Source organism: Haliaeetus albicilla, chromosome W (assembly GCF_947461875.1).
Source record: "Haliaeetus albicilla chromosome W, bHalAlb1.1, whole genome shotgun sequence".
NCBI classification, from domain to species: Eukaryota; Metazoa; Chordata; class Aves; order Accipitriformes; family Accipitridae; genus Haliaeetus; species Haliaeetus albicilla.
Genome location: NC_091515.1, coordinates 41,224,380 through 41,234,803, shown reverse-complemented (window position 1 = coordinate 41,234,803; position 10,424 = coordinate 41,224,380). Strand labels below are relative to the sequence as shown.

At 46.2% G+C, this 10,424-nt stretch overlaps 1 protein-coding gene across 1 annotated transcript in view; it reads left to right on the top strand.

Annotated features, from left to right (window-relative positions):
• Positions 1-1,339: 1,339 nt before the first annotated feature.
• LOC138683377 (protein patched homolog 1-like) overlaps positions 1,340-10,424 on the top strand; it is a 98,092-nt gene continuing 89,007 nt past the window's right edge. The window contains exons 1-2 of the mRNA XM_069775097.1: positions 1,340-2,296; positions 3,923-4,115. Coding sequence (XP_069631198.1) covers positions 2,093-2,296; positions 3,923-4,115 — 397 coding nt within the window. The 5' untranslated portion in view covers positions 1,340-2,092. The remainder of the gene's footprint in view (positions 2,297-3,922; positions 4,116-10,424) is intronic.

Genomic DNA, 10,424 nt, shown 5'->3' with positions numbered 1-10,424 from the left:
GTTTGAAATGTAGTCATAGGAACTTAGGAACTTTAGAAAATGTACTATGTGTAACCATAAGAATTCAAGTATTGTCTAAAATCATTTAACCACAGAAACTTTGACAAAGATTTGTTGATTTGTAGTGTTTTGTTTTAAGAAACTAAGGAAACCGTTATGGACACCAGTTTGCTGCTTGGAAACCCCTTACCCTTCCCACCTCGATCTAATTATCGAGGATTCCAATCAGTAGAGTTAAGTGAGATTAACCAATGATTGTTTTAACATAAGAATATTAATAAGATGGTGTGACTGAAGGACCAATTATTAGAAAGGTTACATTTAAGAATAGACATAGTATGCATTTTTATGTAAACTAATATAGATGATGGTGAGAATCGTACTGCGCAGAATCACCTGAGAGGTCAAGAAGCGGACAAGTGAGGAAGACTATGGAAGACCACCAGAGGGCTCCTGAAGACCACCAGAGACCTTCACTGCGCCTGCGTGGAGACATTTACATATGCTAATGATTTATCGGAAAGTTAATGATTATGTATAACATTTTCCAGAAATTTAGTGAATATGTATAACAGGTGTGTATTTAACCTGCACAGTTAGACTAGACAGGTGCACACGATAGGTGGAGCGATCCCCCGCGTGCCCAGTGCTGCAATAAAGGAGTGCCTGCTTCTTAACTTCTCATTGCTGTTAAGGAGTTTTATTCCCGATTTCGGTAACAAAGTCATAAGCTTCCACTGTGTTTTAAGTGGACAGGTTGTTTATATTGCAAGGAACTAAGTCACCTCTTTAGTTAAAAAATAAAGTCAGAGTGAGAAAAATCTGGCACTTCCTACCGCAGTATTCACGACCCTGTCATTATTTCTGCAAGCCTGGAAATTCAGCTTGGACCTCCCAGTATTTGTTGCAGCTTGAGGCCAAGGTACCCCTAAATGGATTTTCTTTTAAGGGCTTTAGAAACTGTTTAATGCTGCTTTCCTCCCGTTTCCCCCCTCTTTTTTAAAAGAAAAAAAAAATCTATATATGGATCGCGAGAACGTTCTGGGCATGTATTTGTCTAAAAGCATCCCGAACGAAAAAAAAAATCTTGAAAAGAAAATGAAGAAGAAAGGAGGGGAGACATTCCTTAATGGAAGTATTGCATGCAAAGAAGGATGGATCTCTTTAAGGCTCCCCCTGAAGCTGGCGATGCACACACAACGGTTGCCTGCCTGGGTGGTCTCTCTACTTTGATGAGCTGTTGCTAAGCAGCTAAAAATAGTCATGTTTGCTGAGTAATTTCTACCCTCCTCCAGACAATCCGCCTGGTAGAAACCTAAGCCATCTGACAGCCCCAGGGGTGGGCTTTCAGCTTTCTTTTTCCTCCCTTTCTCTCTCTCCCTTCCCCTTCCACCCCTCCTCTTTATCCAAATGGAGAGAGTCCTTTTTTTTCTTCTTCACCTCATCTTTTGAGCTGAGGGGCTCCAGCTCGGTCCTGCAGCACACACGCCGGGGAAGAGCGGCAGGCAGCCGCCCGCCCGTCGCCTCGGGGCAGAGCGCGGAGCCTCGCCGGCCCCGCGGCTCGCGGGTAGCACCCCGGCGCTGAGGCAGTATGGTGCAGCGCGGCGAGACAGCGCAGCAGCAACCGCATCCCGTCGTGCCGCTGCTGCGCCGCCGCCGCTGAGCGCCGCCGCGGACAGCGGCTTCCCGGAGGCAGCGGCGGCAGGAGGAAACGTTTTCAACGGGAGCGGAGGAAAGCGCGGCGGCAACCGGGACGGGGGAGAGGGGGGCAGGAGTCGCGCCTGCCCACCCACCCTCCCTGGGTGTGGGGAGCAGCCGCCAGCACCTCGGGAACCGCACGCGATGTGGCAATGGGAGGCGCGGGGTGCGACTCGGCAGGAGCGGCCGCGGCGGCAGCCACCGCCCAACGCTCCGCGTGAAGCGGACGCGCAGCGGCGGCAGCAGCAGCAGCAGCCCGCGGTCTGCAGCGCCGCCGGCCCCCCGCGGGCCCCGCCGCGCTCCGCGGGCCACTACCGGGCTTCGGGCTCCGCAGCAGCGGCGGCAGCAGTAGCACCAAAGGCAACTCCCTCACCCCTCCGGCAGCGGCGGCAACATGGCCTCAGCCGTTAACGAGTTGGAGCTGGAGGCGAGCAGCGGTGCGGGGAGCGGTGGCGGCCACCCCGCCCGGGCGGCGAGGAGCGATAGCGGGAGGCGGCGAAGGACCGGAGGGAACCATCGCGCCGCGGCGCCCGACCGGGAGTATCTGCAGCGACCAAGCTATTACGATGCGGCTTTCGCCTTGGAGCAGATCTCAAAGGTGCATTCAATCTCTCAGACTTTTTTCAGAGATATAGATACGTGCTAGCACTCTTATTATGGGGGAGGGGTTTTCTCGGGGGGGGGTGGAAGGAGGACATGGAAATGAAACAGCCACCAATAAAATGCTGGGAAAAAGAGAGGGACGTCTGTGACTAGTGCGGGAGAGAGCGCTCTCCTTCCCTTCCTTCTTGCATATGCTTTCCCTGGTGCGTGTTTGTGCTGCGGAGCGCTCCTCTAGTTAAATTTCCTGGAGGCAGTTTCACCTCCCTCCCGACCTCCCACGGGTAGTTTGTGGCCCGCTCTCGCTTTTCCTCCGCTTCCTTTGCTTCTCTCTATTCCCTTGTAGCACTCTGCAACTTCATTAAACACCGGTCTCTAACCGGAAAAGGGGAGAAAATGAGCGGCTGCTTTCTTGGCAAAAAGTTGTGCTTTTGCCAAGTTCTCCACCGAGTGCCGAAAACTCGACTACCCTGAGAGAGGGGTTCTCATAGCAGAGAAAGTTTGTAACGTTTAACCCAGTGTTCGGAGGAAAAGTGAAACTTGTAAATAAATTACTACCTTAAATCTTCTGAGCCGGTCGTACTGAATTCCTCCGGTTCACTGGCTTTATTGTTAGCGTAGAAACGCCGGAGGTGCAGGAGCGCGCTGGAAGCCCGACTCGGGGAGGGGAAGGGGAACGGTCCCAACCGCTAACGTCTGCGAACCAAAGAATGTTCAAAATAAACAACCTCGAGAGACAATGCCTTTCTGCAAAGAGCATTTCATTTCATGGAGCGGATTTCTAGACTTTGTAAAAAGGGGAAAGGCAAAAAAAATCCATGTGGCTGCCCTCTTCCGTTCACAAATATTGTCGTAATTTACAGATGGCTGCTCTGCTTCCTAATTAAGATCGCACAGTGTCTCCAAACTCTATGGAAATTAATTTCTTATGATCTTACAGCACTGCTCACCACGTGGATCATGCATTTACTACAAAGTTGTGCTAAGGGCTGGGAATGGGAGAAATGGCAACAAATTCCTACAAAGTAGTTTTCCTTCACCATCAATATCCCCACCACTCCCTGCCATCAGCCCTTTAGAGGTCTAATGAGAACAGGAAAGGGGACTTTTTTTTTTTCTTGACATGCCTGTTGAGATTCATTGACATAGGTTATTTCTCCCCTAGAGCCATGAATCTTGCCAGCATGAATGAGTGTGTTGCAACCTGAACTGGTAGGGGTGACTTGAGTGCAAGACAGTATGGGCAGCTTAGGCAGGGAGCAGGCACACACACACAGTCTTGTTTATATGGATTTCAAGCAGTGATGGAATCCCAAACCTGTGTGGTGGTTTAGCAATAGAATGGTTACCAGCAGGTATGCATCTTGGCCTACAGGAATATTTAATGGTGGTTGCAAGCTGCTCAGCTGAGCCATGGGGTGAAGGCCCTTCACGAAGGACAGCATTACTGTCCTTACTCCAAGGGACACTGTGAGGATATGAGCATTTATGTATAAATAACTGTTCTGCTTCTGTTAGTGTTTGGAGGGGGGCTTTCCCCATATGCCCTCTTGGAATAAGTGTGCCTTGCCTTTGTCAGTGTCTGCCCCAGCCTTTTAACTACTAACCTTTCCTTGCCTTGTAGGGGAAAGCTACTGGAAGAAAAGCACCACTGTGGCTGAGAGCAAAGTTTCAGAGACTGTTATTTAAACTGGGCTGTTACATTCAAAAAAACTGTGGAAAGTTTTTGGTTGTTGGCCTTCTCATATTTGGGGCTTTTGCTGTAGGATTAAGGGCAGCAATTCTTGAAACCAACGTGGAGGAGCTGTGGGTGGAAGGTAAGTCCGAGATCCCCTTTTTTCTGATGCCATCCCTCCCCACATTGCCCCTTCCACCTCAGAAGCTGGATAAAAAGAGCTTGAGACTCTGAGTGTGTGCATGCATGTGTGTGTGTCTATACATATGTATATAATAGACCTTCTTCAGGCTGAGGAGGGCCTGCTGACTGTTTGGGGGCTGGGCTGGCAGCCAGGGGAAGCCTACAAAGCACTGGCTGTGCCCAGCGCTGTGGTGTTTTGCGGGGCTCTGTGAGGCTGGTGAACACGAGAGAGTGTGTATAGGTTGGGAAGGGGTGGGCAGCAGGGCACGTGGCTTCAGGCGGCGCATACCACTTCACCACCCACGGAGGGCTGCAGGACAGTGGGCTGTGCATTCTGGGTGAGTGCCTGGCCTTGTTGCGCCCAGCCATATCGCTTGTCCACACTCCAACCCCTTTCTCCAGACAGGAGGGCTGCTGGCAGCGGTGTCTTTCTGGCCCCACTGCCAGAGATGGGAGGCTGCACTGCAAGGAGGCCTCCCCTTCACCATTTTGGGAGTGCATGTGCTCGTGGCAGGCCATGAGGAGCATGGCCTAGAGGGGTGTGTGCCTGTGTGTGGTCCTGGGTTTTTTGACAGCTTTCAACTGTGGGGGAGAAACATTTGTTTCAAGGTTAAAAAAAAAAAAAAAAAAAGACTGCTGAAGTGAAGCCTGGCCTGGCCAGCCCAGAGACTGTGGCTGGGCAGCTGGGTGTGGGGTGGCCGTGGGCACTGCCCTAGGCCAGAGGGGAATATGTCCTCCAAAACCAGCCAAAACGCTCACCCGTGTTGCCTTTGTGTTGGTAAGCACCAGCGTAGGAAGGTTGCTTTGGTAAAGGAGAAAAAAATGTATTGGGAGGCTAGGGGTTTGTGTGCTTCCTTTAGAAATAGCCACACCCCAGCATGCAGGCAGGGGAATGTGGAGTGGCTGCTTCCCTTGAGGGCCTGGACACAGTCAGCATCACAGCCCTCCTGCCCAGGGGCCTACTCAGGGTTGCTCTAGTCTGAGGCATCTATTCCAGGTTGTAATTTTTTCTTTTCAGGGAGAAAATATTATTTACTTAGCATCAGATTCCCCCTTTAGCTGTGTTGATGTAAAACCAGACTGACTTTGTTGACAGTGGTAGTTACTCTGGATTTATGTCAAAGTAGCTTGCAGCAGAATTTGGCTTATAAAAGTTAATACAGAAAACTGCATAAGTAATCATTAGTAAATACCTCTGTGTGTGTGTGTGTTGAGAATTTAGTGCTGAGTGCAAAGTTACAAGCTATCATAAAGATGGTCTGTCTTGCCTGGCTAGCTCAGTCTGTAGTGCATAGGACTCTCAATCTCAGGGTTGTGGGTTCAAGCCCCATGTTGGGTGCCAAAAAGGACTGGTGGGTTGACCCTGACTGGAGGCCAGGTGCCCACCAAAGCCACTCTATCACTCCCCCTCTTCAACTGGACAGGGGAGAGAAAATATAACAAAAGGCTCATTTAATAAAGCAAAAGCAAAGATCACGTGCGAAAGCAAAGAAAAACAAAAGATTTTATTCTCTACTTCCCATCAGCAGGCAATGTCTGGCCACTGCAAAGAAAAACAAAAGATTTTATTCTCTACTTCCCATCAGCAGGCGATGTCTGGCCACTTCCTGGGAAGCAGGGCTTCAGTACTCATAGCATTTGCTCCGGAAAACAAATGTAAATAACGAATGCCCCCATTTCCTCCACCCTTTACTTAGCTTTTATTGCTGAGCTGACTTCATATGGTATGGAATATCCCTTTTGTCAGTTTGGGTCAGCTGTCCTGGCTATGTCCCCTCCCAAGGTCTTGCCCAGCCCCAGCCTGCCAGTGAGGGGGTGGGAAATGTTGGAGAGACAGCCTTGATGCTGTGCCAGCACTGCTCAGCAGTAGCCAAAACACTGGTGTGTTATCAATACCTTTCTAGCTACCAATACAGAGCACAGCACTATGAAGGCTGCTATGGGGAGAATTAACTCCATCTCAGCCAGACCCAATACATATGGGGATGAGTTATAGCATATAGGACCAGATTTTATCTTTGCAGATGACAGCCATATTGGTATCAGGATGAAGTTCATGGATCATTTAGTGAGTATTGTTCTTTCTATTTTGAAAAATAATGTGCTACTAATTGAACTTTTTTGGTACATGTAGTTGAGGAGCCCAAAATACAATGAAATCAGCCCTCACAGCCCAGAAAAATAGAGCAGGCACTGCAGGATCCCACCCATAGGCAGACGTACATTCAGAATCTGTTCTGGTCATTAGGTGCTGTGCACCTTAATTACTAATGCAAACAGTTGTGAACATTTTTTTTTCCTCGACATTTTTTTCTTAATTCCTTGTGAGATTGTTGTGGCAAAGTTTCTTTTGTCAATTTTTGCTATTACTTTTTTGTCTCTGCCTTTTTATAAGTGTTTGTTAAATAATGTTTGATTGCAGTCCCATCTAGCACTCGTCCCTGAGGTTTATTATCCTGATATTACTGGGGTTCACTTACTAGGAAGGGTAGTCCCATCTTATGCCACCTGCTTCTCCGGACAGTTTAATAAAAGAAACTGCTTGCTGACAACACCTGTGTGACTGGCCCAGCAGTAAAAATGCAGTTCTCAAGGAAAAATCACAGAATCGCAGAATGGTTAAGGTTGGAAGGGATCTCTGCAGGTCATATGGTCCAACCACCTCTGCTTAAGCAGGGCCACCTAGAGCTGGTTGCCCATGACCATGTCCAGATGACTTCTGAATATCTCCAAGAAGGGAGATTCCACAAACTCTCTGGGCAACCTGTTCCAGTGCTCAGTCACCCTCACAGTGAAAACAGGTTTTCTTTATGTTCAGACAGAACCTCCTGTGTTTCCGTTTGTGCCCATTGCCTCCTCTCCTGTCACTGGGCACCACTGAAAAGAGCCTGGCTCTGTCGTCTTTGCACCCTCTCTTCAGGTATTTATATACATTGATGAGATCCCCTCCTGAGCCTTCCCTTCTCCAGGCTAAACAGTCCCATCTCTCTCGGTCTTTCCTCATACATGAGATGCTCCAGTCAGTCCCATAATCATCTTCATGGCCCTTTGCTGAACTCTCTCCAGTATGTCCATGTCTCTTGTACTGGGGAGCCCAGAACTGGACACAGTACTCCAGGTGTGGCCTCACCAGTGCTGAATAAAGGGGAAGGGTTGCATCCATTGACCTGCAGTTGGAACCTGCTGTGTACAACACAGGGTAATCCATGATCTCCTACAGAGGTCACCCCTGCAGCACACCCCACCACCCCCCTCACCAAACCCCTGCCAATTATTTTGATGCAGCTATTACATTCTAAATCACTGATAGGTCTCTGTCAAGATCCATCTTGACAGATATCCACATCACTGCTCAGGGTTGATGCTCATTGCTGAAAAGCTCATGCATCAAAAGAATAACTTAAGTATTTAAAATTCCTCTTTCATCTTTAAGAGTTTTAACTCAGTGAAACTCTAGTTTAGTCTAGAACAGTGCGACTGTTTTTCAGTCACTGAGAAGGTAAAGGGTGAAACCTGAACTCATTGAAAGCAGTGGCAGAACTTGGAATTACTTTAGTGTAGCCAGGCTTTCACCCTGCATTTGTACAAAACTGTACCAGACTAATACATGACAAGTGCCCCCACTCTGTCTATTATGGGAAGGGCTCAGTAGGACTGGCACCCCCCCAAGTTGTAAGAACACGGTTCCTTTTGCCTTTCAAACTTCAGAGGAGTTGAATTTACTCGAGGCTCCAGAAAATTAATCTTCATTATTATTTCCAAACTTATCACGCTGTGGCTAATGTCTGTGCCACAATGTGCACTATAAATCCGTGTTTGGAAGAGTCTGTTTCCTTTTTTGTTGGAACAGAATATGTATGCTGTCCTGGTTTCAGCTGGGTTAGAGTTAACTGTCTTCCTAGTAGCTGGTACAGTGCTATGTTTTGAGTTCAGTATGCGAAGATGTTGATAACACTGATGTTTTCAGTTGTTGCTCAGTAGTGTTTAGACTCTCAACCCATGGGTTTTATTTCTTTTCCCGATTTTCTCCCCCATCCCACTGGGTGGGGGGGGAGTGAGTGAGCAGCTGTGTGGTGTTTAGTTGCTGGCTGGGGTTAAACCACGACATGGAGTCACCATCCCTGGAGGTATTAAAAATCGTGTAGATAAGGCACTTCAGAACATGGTTTAGTGGGCATGGTTGATGGTTGGACTCGATCTTAAAAGTCTTTTCCAACCTAAATGATTCTATGATTCTATGATTCTTTATTTTGAAAACTTAGTTGTTGCAGTCCTTGAGCAAAATATGAAGTAAGGGAATGAGGAAAAACATAACCTGACTCCTTCTACAAAGATGCTGTTCCTTTAGAGAATTGTACAGAACTTCATTCCAGCTTCAAATATGCAAGTCTTTGTTGTATATTTGAAACATCTGTATATTGCTCATGCGCAAGAAAAAGCTTATATTTTAAGGCACATGTGCATTGTTGTGCACCCATATACCTGAAGCTGGAACTGAGCCCTTGAACTATAATATGGTCTTCATTTATTAACAATAAGATAGATTAAAAGAAGCAGCCTTCTCTTGTTTACTAGTCCAGTGCATTTCTACTTTTCAGTCAGTAACTGAAAGCTAAGTGCAACAAAGTAGAAATGAGCACTGTTAAGTCAATTTGTATGATTCCACTCACCCCCCAGAATCATTACTTACGGGCTTCTGGCCTCTAGCTCAGGAATCCTGCCCAAAAGTGCCAGATGTCAAGTACTGCAGTGTAGTGTTCTGTGCCATGAGATCAAGGTGGTCCATCTATTTAAAAAAAAAAAGAAGGGGAAAATCCACACACTGAAATAGGCACAGTAGTTCTAGTGTTATTTGTGTGTTTGGCTGCACAGCCAGTATTTTGGAGCTGAAAGAGTGAAAATAAATTAGTGCTTTGAACTTGCAGATAATCATAACTGAAACAGATGCTAGAAATCAAGATATGGCTTGGCTGAGTCTGCTTAATTTAGTGAAACAGGGTTATAATATGTAAAATATTAGAGAAAAGTAAAGACCTTGGATGTGTGCAGAGGGGAAAGGGGTTATAGGAAGTTATTTGTATGTGATAAATTATATTTAAATAGCTACAGGAATGTAATCCCAATGCAGATCTGAGTGTAGTCTCCTTAGTGAGATAGCCAGAATAAAATAAGCTTTAGGAACTCATTTAACCTCTCCCTTCCTGCTGACACTAAACTATAATAATATAAAAAACCTACCCATTGCAACTTTACATTTTTCTTTGTAAGTTACCTTTTCTATAATGGCAAAAAGAGTACAGTTATTTAAAAGAGATATTTTCCTGTACTAGTTTCCCTGGAGGGTGTTTCTTGTGCGTTTCTATTGTTTGATTGTCCACTTGGGCCTGACTGTGATTTCATTTACACTGGTCTTATTCTACCGACTTCTTGAGGGGAAGTTATTCCTCATACTCAGAAAAGAAGCCCTTGCTATTTAGAAACTGATGCTGTTTAAATGGTAAATAATAGAAAATATGATACTCTAGTGCAAGTTATTAAGACCATGAATAAAAATAAAACTGAAATGTGTTTATTATGACTTTCAACTGTAGATAAAAGCTAGCAACTCGAGAGAATTGTGATCAGGCCTAAATATCTAGCTAGCTAGCTCTTTCTAGAGATTTGGGGAAATAGGATGACCTTTTTTATTCCTTTTTTTTTTTAAAAATAAGCTACAGTTTCACATGGCTGGCAAAAGAAATCTTTCCCCCTTTTTGTTTCCCACACCAATTGATTTATCATTTTGCAAGCAGACTTAGAATGTTAGGGCAGGAACACACTCACTTTTTTTCTCGTAACCTTTTTGTTGAGGACAGAAACCAGTTGACTTGAATAAATTTTTCTGTGGTCTGAATGAAGCCAGCAGCATGGAAAAATCTTGCCATTCAGATCCATCTGAATGTACATTTCAGCCACACAGTAAGCTATATTGGTAGGCAGTGGACTGCTAAACACAACCATTTTTCGCAGCAGAGCATTACACAGGTGATTAGCATAATTAGCACAGAGTAGGCTATACATATGGTAATGTTAAGCGTGTAAATGCTAGCTGCAGTGTAAAATTTATGTTAGGGGTCGACAGAGCTGTGTGAAAGTATTGTGTTACAGCTGCAGGTCACAGCCTCCATTGCTTTACCTCCTTTTCTCATGTTGGTGAATGTGTTAAACCGAAGAGAAAGACAGGCAGAAATATAACAGATAAGGCTTTTCACAGAACTGGACTGTTCAA